This window comes from Petaurus breviceps, unplaced genomic scaffold (genome assembly GCF_028583685.1).
Source record: "Petaurus breviceps papuanus isolate PSGF00001 unplaced genomic scaffold, PetGlider_PUasm1.0 176, whole genome shotgun sequence".
Lineage (NCBI taxonomy): Eukaryota > Metazoa > Chordata > Mammalia > Diprotodontia > Petauridae > Petaurus > Petaurus breviceps.
The window spans coordinates 4597904-4608546 of NW_027185771.1; the positions used below are offsets into that span (position 1 = coordinate 4597904).

A 10643-nucleotide genomic window follows, 5' to 3' on the forward strand; every position below is an offset into this window, starting at 1 on the left:
AAGAAAAGAAAAGAAAAGAAAAGAAAAGAAAAGAAAAGAAAAGAAAAAATCCAAATGGGGTCACAAAGAGTCAAACATGAACAAACAACAAAAACATATGTAATCTCCATGACTTGTCCCAATATCAAAATGTTTTTGGTCCACTTCACAGGGATGTTAAGAGGATGAAATTAAGTCATTATATCCAAAAATGTTTTCCACAAGTGAGGAGTAAAGCAAAGCTCCCACACTCCTCTCCTTCGTTTCTTCCTTCCCTCCTTCCCTCCCCCTCTGAGCTTCCCAAGTCTGCACCCCACCATGCCCCAGCCTCTAGGGCCACTGAAAGGCAGCATTAAGCTCTCACCACACTCCCCACCAGCAGCCCCCAAACCTAGCCCAATCTCTTTCTCCTGCTTGTCTGAGAAGATGACAGCCATCCCTGGTCCTGATTGCCTACAGTTCAGACACAGGTATGGGAATTAAATTACCATATGGTGAACTAGGGACCTCTCACTTTTTCTCTCCCTCCCCAGGCAGTGCCCTAGCACTAAGCTTCAATCCTTGGAATAAAGTGGAGATGGAATGTAAACTCCTTGAGGGCAGGGACTGTTTCAGGTTGTTTTGTTGTTGTTGTTGTTTTTTTTTTGGGGGGGGGCAGGCTCATTTGTTTTACTCTGTGTCTTTGGAGGTTAACACAACCAGCGCCTGGCACTTGGCCAGGGCTTAAGAAATGCCAGCTGAATGAAATGAATGAATGCAGAGTGCTGGGCACAAGAAGGAGGGGATTCCCACACCATGACCCTCAAAGCTAAGGCTTTTAAGAACCACAGCCTGGGCCCAACATAGGCCCCCACACACCTGGAGGTGCTAGCTTGGGCCTCTTAGCTCCAGGGTCCTCCAGCTGCAACCACCTCTAACAACACTGACAGGGGCAGCAAACCCCAAGAGGCATTGACAGAGTAGTTACTAAAGCCTAGCACGGGAAATGGTCCCAAACCATCCCTTTTCAGATGGCTGCTTCAGGAAAACACAGGGAAAAGGCAGCCTGATGCAAAGCTCTCTAAAGCTTCATATTTTTCAGGAAGGAGGATCCGCCTGAGCTGCTAATAAACCCCAGGTTTAGGATCTCTACCCCTGGACAGATTGTGTACAGAAGGCCAAGGGAGATATAGAGCACCGGCCCCGGAGTCAGGAGGACCTGAGTTCAAATCAGGCCTCAGACACTTGACACATTTACTAGCTGTGTGACCTTGGGCAAGTCACTTAGCCCCAATTGCCCTGCCTTCCACCTGTTCCAAAAAAAAAAAGCCATGGGGAGGTCCAATAGACCTGCCCCTAAATGGAATCCAGTGTTTAAGAGATGAGAAAGTAAGGAAGGGGAAGAGGAGACTCCACTCTAGGGAAGCTGGAAAGGAAAAAGGAGAGAATGCCTCTCTCAACTGAGTAGTACACTCTAAGGAACCTAAATTGAGGGGAGGGGACTGACCTAGAGACACCAAACTCCCTCAGAGGAGGACTATCCTCCCTGGGTACTAACCTGGCTGAGACAGGACCTGTCCTGGACTATTGGAATAACCTCCCAAAGACTCCTTTGGCTTTGGTCACTGCTTCTCCACTTCATCCCATTACACAGCTGACAAATGCATCTCCTAATGTGAAGAGCTAATCATTTTGCTCCCTTGTTCAAAAGCCTCTGTCGCCTGTAGGATAAAATAGAAACTCTTTATCCTGGATTTCAAGAGAAAGCTGGTTCAGAAACCTGGCTCCATTTGCCTCTCCAGCCTTGCTTCACATAACTCCCTGGCCTGTATTTCTCTGTTTCAGCCAAACAGATCATTAGCTATTCCCCATCTACCAAACTGGGCGAAGGTCCAGCTGGATCACACTCCTCCTTCTTCTCTGCCCCTTGACTTCCTTCTATTTCTTCAAAATCCAGCTCAGATCCTACCTGGGTCCTGGACCTGTGATTTCAAGAGTACAGGACACTCCTGAAATAAGAAAGTCCCCCCACCAATGGAAATCGGTATCTTCTCTCTAATCTATGGCTCTGAAGAGCTGCCTAGAGCATTGGGAAATCCAGTGACTTGACCAGGGTCACGCAACCTCTATGTGTCAGAGATGGGAGTTAAACTCAGGTCTTTCTGTCTCTGAGGCACTCTTACCACTAAGCTATTTGACTTCTCCTTCTCCTCCTCCACCAAAAAAGATTCTCCCCTTTCTCAATTCTTTATCTAGATTTCTCCTATTCCCCTTATCATATCTGACATTAAATTATGCATATACTATATGCATATATACTAACTAATGTGTATATACTGTGTGTATATACTAACCAACCAACTCACCCTGTGCCCACACTTCCTGCCTTAGCATCTCATGACCCAAGATATAACTTAGGAGGTAAAAGTCTCTAACACCAAAGTCATCTTAAATCCCCCTTGTCAGTTTAATGCTACAAACATTTATTAAGCACTTCTATGAACAGAATGGAATAAGCATTTAAGTTACTACTATGTGCCACTGCACTGCTAAGCACTTTACAAATTATCTCATTTGATCGATTATCTCATTTGATCACTTTTTTTCTCAAAGCAATTGGGGTTAAGTAACTTGCTCAAGGTTACACAGCCAGTTATTTTGTGTGGGTGCCAAGTATCTGAGGCCTGAACCGATCCCGGGTCTCCTGATGCCTGGCCGCCCCTGTTAACTCTTTTATCAAGGCACTGAGAGGTCAAAGATAAAACCAACAATTCCTGTCCTCAAGGAGTTTATAGTCTGTGTGTGTATGTGTGTGTGTGTTCATGTGCTTGTAGGGGCAATGGAGGATATAGATATATTGATATTTATTACGAACATCTTCTCTCTCTCTTTCTCTCTCTCTGTCTGTCTCTCTGTCTCTCCTCTCTCTCTCCTCTCTCTGTCTCTGTCTCTCTCTGTCTATCTCTCTGTCTCTCCTCTCTCTCTCTGTATCTGTCTCTCTCTCAGACTGAAGACTCATCCTAGTGGATTCTTCTGGAATAAGTGTTTTCATCCCAAACATTCCCAAGGACTTGAACTATAGGAAGCACCTTTAGGCCTATTGTACTACAGCTTGAAAAGTATGGGTGAAAAGGAGGCCACTCCTTGTCACTTCTCCAGAGAGTGATAGTCAGCCTTCCTGCCCCATTTTCTGACTGAACAGAAATAGAAAAGGAGAGACAGGTAGGTGGCCAGCCTTGTACTAAGGTAGACAGCTCAGAGTTAAAGACCATGGCAGATCTGGACTGCCTAGATACAGGTAGGGACTTCATGGAGCTAAAGATGAGGGTAGGTTAATATGCAATAGATCCTGGTAGATTTCTTTAGTCCCATTTTTAATTACTGAAGTCTCATGTATATTACTTCTGAAATTAAATTTTTCTCCTTGAAGATCATTATCTTTGCTTAAAACTCAAGATGAGTGGAATTGGGCAAGGGAAAGAGGGAAGGTGGGATTTGTACCTCATGTTGGTGATAGTTGGTGTGGGGCTTCCTGATCTCTAGAGAGTGAGATTGGGGGATCAGTCCCAGCAAAAAAAAAAGTGAGTCTGGTCACTTTAAGAATTCAAATTCCTCTGATGTTGGTGTGAGGTTAGTAATGTCATAATCTCTGCAGTGGATAGAGCACTGGGTTAGGAATCAGGAAGACTCATGTTGATGAGCTCTAATCCAGCCCCACACACTCACTATCTTTGTCACTCTGGGCAAGTTACTTAACCCTGTTTATGTCAGTTTCCTCAGCAAACCACTCCAGTATCTCTGCCAAGAAAACCCCAAATTGTCTCACAAAGAGTCAGAAATAACTGAAACAATTGAATGACAACAATGTCACAAGCCTCTCCACCACACAGAATAGTAGAAATAGTAATAGACATTGCTCTCCTCTGAGCAGTTAAAGGCTAGAGTGGGGAGGGAGAGAGACCTGGAGAGGAGGTCTTGGATCTTTCCTCTGCCTACCAGGTAGAAGCCCCCTTTTCCTTTAAGCAGCATGATGCTATAGGAAGATTCCTGGCCTGGCAGTCAAGATACCCATTTGCCTAGTTCTCTTAGATGACACTAACTCCCTGGGGTGCCCTTGGGTAAATTATAGGATCTAGAACCATCCAGAACCTTACAGATTATTTAATCCAGGGGTTCATAATCTGTTGTGCCTCATGGACTCTCCTCAAAATAAATAAATACACACACACACAGTTTTTTAAATAATTGAAGGAAATGGTGAACTTTGATTCAGGGTTAGTGAAAATAAAGATGTATTTTTTTTAACCATCTAAATTCATGGACTCCCTGAAATCAATCTTATCCATTTCTCTTATTTTACAGATGAGAAGACCAAGGCTCAGAAAGAAAGCATAATATGCCAATGACATACAAAGGCAGGATTCTTACCCAGGTATCTTGAGTCCAAATCCAGTGCTCTTTCCCCCATACCCTTCCCCTAATTCTGGACCTTAGTTTCCTCAGCTTGAACTTGATTATTTCTAGGGGCCTTTTTCAGTTCTGTTTATCTATGGTCCTAAATAATTCACTCCAAGGGAGAATGTTGACTTTCAGTGGCAGGGGACCCAACTGGAACCTGGAGTGGAGGGTATGTGAAGGTACCGGTGCTTTAGCTTGGAAGAATCCCAACTCCAGTTCCCTTAACTCTACTCTCAACAGTATGGTAATAGCCCTTAGCTCAACAATAAAAGTTCTTTTTGTATCATGGACCTTCTAACATTCAGTGAAGCCTATTGATCCCTTAAAATAATTTCAAATGCAGAAAATAAAATACATAGGATTACAAAGGAAATAATTATATTGAAATAAAGATGCCTTTTGCCCCATCGAAGACCCCCTGAAAGCTATCCAGATAGACCCATTGGTGTTCTCTGGACCCCAGGTTAAGAACCCCAAAGATGGCAGATCTAGGATTCAAACCCAGGTCCTTTCTGCTGCACCCCAGCAGCCTGTTTCTCCCACCATGGGCTCCCAGCCAGCCAGCCAGGCGGAGTGGAGCAGCTGCCAAACGCCCCCCCCCCCCCAGGGTTCATCAGAGTTGGGTCCCTTTGTTCCTATCTCTCCGCCCCAATCAGGCTTGCAAGCTTTGCTGTTGCCAGCTTCCTCTGAGCCAAGAGATCTGATAAACTCCATCACCCTCAGCTCTTCTGGACAGAATGTGGCAACCTTCAGAGGGAGTTCACTTTTTTAAAGGGTAGAGTGACATTTAACCCAAAGTGATGAATTCTAGAAAACAGAACTGGAAAGAACCTTACATATCATCTAGTTCAAAATTCCCATTTTACAGATGAGGAAAATGAGGCCCAGAGCCTTGGACTGATTTACTAACCAAGGTCAGTTAATGGAAGAGCTGAGGCCAGAAACTGGGTGCAGCACTCAGTAGTGATAACACTATACCAGGAGTGGGGAACCTGAAGCCTCAAGGCCACATGTGACCAACACAAGCATCTTAATTACGGGGAAAAAGCAGGTGTGTAGCTGGTAGGTCTTGAGGGGGAAAGGCCTCCCAGGGGCCATCCACACCTCTCTGAAGAGGGGACCTGGTACTCTCCTGGCTAGTTCTACCTTGGGGCCTGAGGGTAGGCCTAGATTTACCCCACATAAACTTAAAAGTCAGATGGGGAACTCCAGGCCCAAGTCCACAGGAAAGCTCTCACTTGGAGGTGACAAATCAATTAATTAATGAAGACTGTTTCTTGATGAGGAGCCGGAAGGGTTCCACAGCAGCCTCAGTCTTTGAAAGGGGAACCACTCGAGTCATCTGCAGACATCCCTGCCCTACTTCTCCGAAGGACCAGCGACTTCCCCAGTCTTGCCACAATCAGCAGCCTCCACGACCTGAGAGGTATGACTTCCCCGGGGACACTCCGATCTGGTGGCCGATCCTTCAGGAGATGGGGTTCCCTTTCCCATTCCCCACACCCTCCTTTGCCTCAAAAATCTCGTGCCTGCTTTTCCTTTTTTGCGTTTCTCTGAGGAAGGACAGCAACCCCCAGGGCCTGTCAAAGCTACACACAGCAAAGAGGCCACACTGTCCTGGGTCCCAAGAGAGTGGCCTGGGAGAGATTGAGGTGCCTTTCCTCGGGACTGCTGGTTTATGCCCACGCCTGGCGCCAATGTTGTGGGCTCTCAGTCTCTCCCGTCCCTCCCAAGCAGCTCTCCTGCTCAAGCCTCCTTTCTCGTGCTTGGAGGCGGCTGTTTCTAATCAGTCCCTTTCTTCTCCAGCAGCTTCTTCCCAACTCCGTCTCAGCCCTCGCGATCCCACCCCATCCAGTCAGAGGAGAGGATGAGGACGGAGGGGGTGGATGGATAGATGGATGGATGGAAGGATGGATGCATGGAAAGGAGCAGATAGACAAACCGCAGCCCATTAATGTGGCGAGCCATTAGCGGACCTGACTGGCGGCTCCCGGGCTTTTGGCCCAGGCATCCCGGGTGGGGGCAGATCTCCAGGGTTCACAAGACCCACAGTGCGGCCCACCGCCCAGAGAGGGGCTCAGGAGAAAGTGTGAGATGTCCTTGAGGCACTCTTTTGTTTCCTAAGCTGCGAAAGGATCTTCGCTCAGTCCGGGGGTCAAGGAAATCGAGTCCTCCAAGGACCTGAACATCTGGGATTCCCAGGACAAATTGGGGAGTTCAGGTCATAGGATCCGGAGAAAACAAGGGGCCCCTGGAGGTGGACCCCACCATACTCTTCCTCGACCAAGGGTAGCTCTAGGTGTCTCCTTCCCCTTCTTGCCCCTTCACCATCCCGCCCCTCCCCCACCCTAACACTACAGTCCTCACGGTCAGGGAGGCAGATTGGGCCTTCTAGACAGCTCAGTTTAACGGGGCCAAAGCAGTGAGGCCCAACCAAGAGAAAACCGAGGAGCCTGTATAATGACTAGATTTAGAATGTCAGAGCCGAAAGTGAATTTTAGAGGTCATCGGGTGGAGCTCCCTCCTTTTATTTACAAGGCCCAAAGAAGGAAAGCAACTTTGGACCTCCTCAAGACCACACAGAGGCATACTATGATTTGAATCCAGGACATCCGACTCCCAGGCCAGTGGTCTTTCCACAGGACCCCAATGCCTTAAAACCACACAACCTCCTGTTCTCCCGACCCAAAAACAGACAGTAACTGTAGGACTGCAGGTTAATGATCCCGTAGCTCAGTGGAATGGGGCAGTCAAGTTAATTCAGATAATGTAGGTAACATCACTCGCCCTAAACTGATCTGGCTCTAAAAGATCTTTGCCCCCCTTCCCTAGACCCCGGCTAAGCTCTCAGCCTTCGCTCCCTCTAGCTTCCTCTGTTTTCACTGCACAAAACAGCCCGCGAAAAAGCCAACTTGGCCCCCCTCCTCTCTCGCCCCCGCCCCCCAACTGAGAAGAAATGAGACTGATTCTTCGGTCCTGGCCTCCTGCGGCGTAGAGACTTAGAGTCTAAGGAACGTAAGAGCAAGTCTCGGAAGAATGCTGATTTCCAGGTAAACTTCTGGCAGCCCCACCAAGAATCTCCCGTTCGCCAAGTCAGCCCGCCCAACACACATCCCTCCTCTCCCCAGGCAGGTTTAACTCCCTTATTTCTTCTCATAATATTTCCCCAGAGTCTGGATTTTTAAAGCAACGGAATAAAATTAAAAGAGCCCTCATCCCCACCCCAGCCATCCTGGCCTTCCTGGGACTGGACATTCCAGGGCCTAAAGGCTCCCGTCTAGTCTTATTAAATGTGGCGCTCTTAGCCTCAGGGAGGTCAAGCGATTGTGTGCCCGAGGTGAGTGGGGCACAGGGACCTTGATCGCTGGCATCTGCCAAGGATCAGGTCTGTGCCAGGCATCCGACACTGAACCAGCCTAACAGCTCTGGGGTCAGCTTCACTGGCCGCAAAACCAACTGCTGGCGCCACGGCCCTGGTTACACTCCTTAGAACCTGAGCCCGGAGCCTTCTGGACCGGGTGGACAGGGTGAGCGTGAGATTGGCCACACCCTGGATGGGTCCAGAGGGCAGAAAGGACTCAAGGCTATGCTGATTCGCCCTGACCCCTGCCCGCTGGGACTGGTGGAAAACCGGGAGGCTGGGAAATTGAAAAAAGCATCAGAGCGCTGAGAGTACTGGGGATGAAGGGGGGGAGGGAGATGAAAGGAGGGAGGGATGAAAGGAGCCCCTCTCCCCAGTTGAAAAGGCTGACCACCCTTCCCCATCCCATCCGCCCTGCTCCCACCTCATCCCCAGACCACTAGGCAAGCCTCCCTAAGACACACGGACTCCTAGGCACCTTTCCTTCCTGTCAGGGCAGCCTTCACCACCCTACCATAAATAATTAATTCTCTAATAGAGAGGGCCCAGAGCCCCAGGCAGCAATCTGCCACCTTCCGGTGCCGTAAACAATGATGGAGGTGTGTCCCTTCATTCGCTTTCACCCCCCAAAAACACACACACACACACACCCTGATTTCAGTCCCTCCTCTAGCTTCTAAGGACCCAGTATCATTGGCAGGATGGGGAGGAGGGGCGCAGCATTCCCACTAGGGTACCTAGAGGGAACCAAACAGTCCCTTAGCAAGCAACCTGTTACTGCTCCTGAGCGATGGGGCACGGAAGCCTTCCGGCCCTGGGGGGAGTGTAGAGGAACTCCTCCGCTCGCCCTCCTCTGTTGGGGCTGGGGTGCAACTGAGCTCTCCGAGGGAGGGCTTCTCAGTAGTCCCGCTAAGAACCCTGAAGACCTCTGCATTCAAGGGGACCACTGAGTGCCCCGTAATTCACCATCCCCGCCCCTGCCCAGCCCCAGATTCGTCCTGAGCTGGGCCACGTTCTCCACTCCCAGCCCTAGCCCATCCGAGTCCTCCTCCGCCTGGCGCACCGCTCCCTCCCTCTCCTTCTCCTAAGCCGTCTCTTTCCCCGCAGTAGCCTCCTACCTCCACCCACTGGCCCTGGGACTGCATTAGCAACACCACGCTGGGGTCCGACTTGTTGAGCGGGTCGCGGTCCAGCAGATGCCTGCAGCTGAGTCGGAGCTCCACCTTGGAGACGCAGGTGGCGGTGACCACCCCCAGGGCGGCAGGGGCTCCCCGCTCGGAGCTTGGGTTCATCTTCGTTCTGGCCGGCACCTGGTTCTCCCCTGGAGTTCGCAAGTAGACCGGCTTTAAACGAAATGAAGGGGCACGGAATGGGGGTGGGGTGGGGTGGGCTCAAGCAAGGAACGTTCGGAGAAAGTGGAGATTTCGACGGCTTTCTGGGGTCCTGCAGGTTCAGGCTGGGAATCACTCCCCCTCAAAAGGTTTCGACCTCTTTGTTCTTTCCGTATATTCCCCCCCACCTCCCCAGGACCCTTCCTCCAGCTCTGCTGGAGGCTGGGATGGGGCCACTCTCTGAAGCCCCAGGCAGAGTGGAATTGTAGGCACTAGGTTTCCCCTAGGGAAAAGAGAGGGTCTAAGGGAGAAATGAAGCAGAGCCCTTGGTAGTCCAGAGCCAGCTTCGCTGGCTGGCTCTCCTGTGGGTCCTCTGTACCCTCCCTAGGGGCGCGAAGCCGGCGCCGGAGCTGCCAGGGGCTCAAGGCAGGGCTAGTATTTTCCGGCTAGAAGGAGGAGGACCCCCTGAGCGCTGGTCTTCAAAGTGGGAGAGAAAGCTGGAGGAGAAAGGAAACCGCCTCGTCAGCTTCGGGCCCCGGTCGAGCGCGAAGTTGGCAGCGGGAGCAGCACCACGCAGTGCCCGGCCAGCTCCGGGCAGACAGGATGGAGGGCAAGCTGCTAGCCAGCCCGCTGTCGCTGTCCCCGCAGCTCCCCAGGCGGCGGGGCGCAGCTGGACGGAGGGGGCCAGAAGGGGCCAGGGCTGGCAGAAGGCAAGGCAGGGCGATGAGGTGGGAGTACGGAGGTGGGGGCGAGGGGGAGGAAAATTCTCCTAAGGGACTGAGGGAGGGAAGAGGGACTCGGAGCCCCTAGTCCAGCTGCTCCCCCTTCTCTCTGCCTCTGCGCCGGGGGAAATGGTGGCCAGTCCCTAGGCGCGGCCCCGGCTTCCCATTCATACCCACCCGGGGCGGCGGGCACACGTGGCTCGACGGGCAGCAGCGCCCGGCGCATTGGCTGGCGGGCAGGGCCCCTCCTTCTCTCCTTCTCTCCCTCTTTCCCTCTCTCCGTCTCTCCCTCTGTGTCTCTTCCTCTTCTCCCTCCTCCTCCGCCTGTACCGCCGTTGTCTCTGGGATTGCGGGAAAGAGGTCGCTGCAGCCACAGCCTGGTTGGTCAGCATTGCTCCTCTCAGGGAGCGGCCTGCGCCCCCCACTCCGAAAGCCATAAAAAACAGCCCCACCCCACCTCCTGCACAGTTTAGGAGGCTAGGACTCTTTTGCCCAGGGAGCAGACATCATTCCAGGCTGGGCTGCAGCAAGATTGACATTCCCACAGGTAGCTGTGTGCGCCTTCTTTGGTGCCTCCCGGACCAGGTTAGACCTAGAAGCCCCACTGCACGAAGGAAGGGTGGGGGTGGGGGCAGGGCTAGCGGAAAAAGCAGCCTCCTTTCCAGCTGCCCCTGGTGGGAGCTCATATGATCTGCACGGCCTCCCTGTAAGTACCTGCCTTCTGAACTAGGACCCCCAGGAGCTAGTGCCAGCCCAGCAAAGGCCCATCTGTCTCCCCAGGAGGCACCAATTTTTCAGCAGGGACAGCTACCG

The 10643-nt window shown here is 51.3% G+C and overlaps 1 protein-coding gene across 1 annotated transcript in view; it reads right to left on the reverse strand.

The window, feature by feature from the left end:
* Positions 1-10251, reverse strand: part of CPNE7 (copine 7) — a 42382-nt gene extending 32131 nt beyond the window's left edge. Inside the window, exon 1 of the mRNA XM_069085533.1 lies at positions 8896-10251. Within this exon, the coding sequence (XP_068941634.1) occupies positions 8896-9069 (174 nt within the window). The 5' untranslated portion in view covers positions 9070-10251. The remainder of the gene's footprint in view (positions 1-8895) is intronic.
* Between the last annotated feature and the right edge of the window lie 392 nt (positions 10252-10643).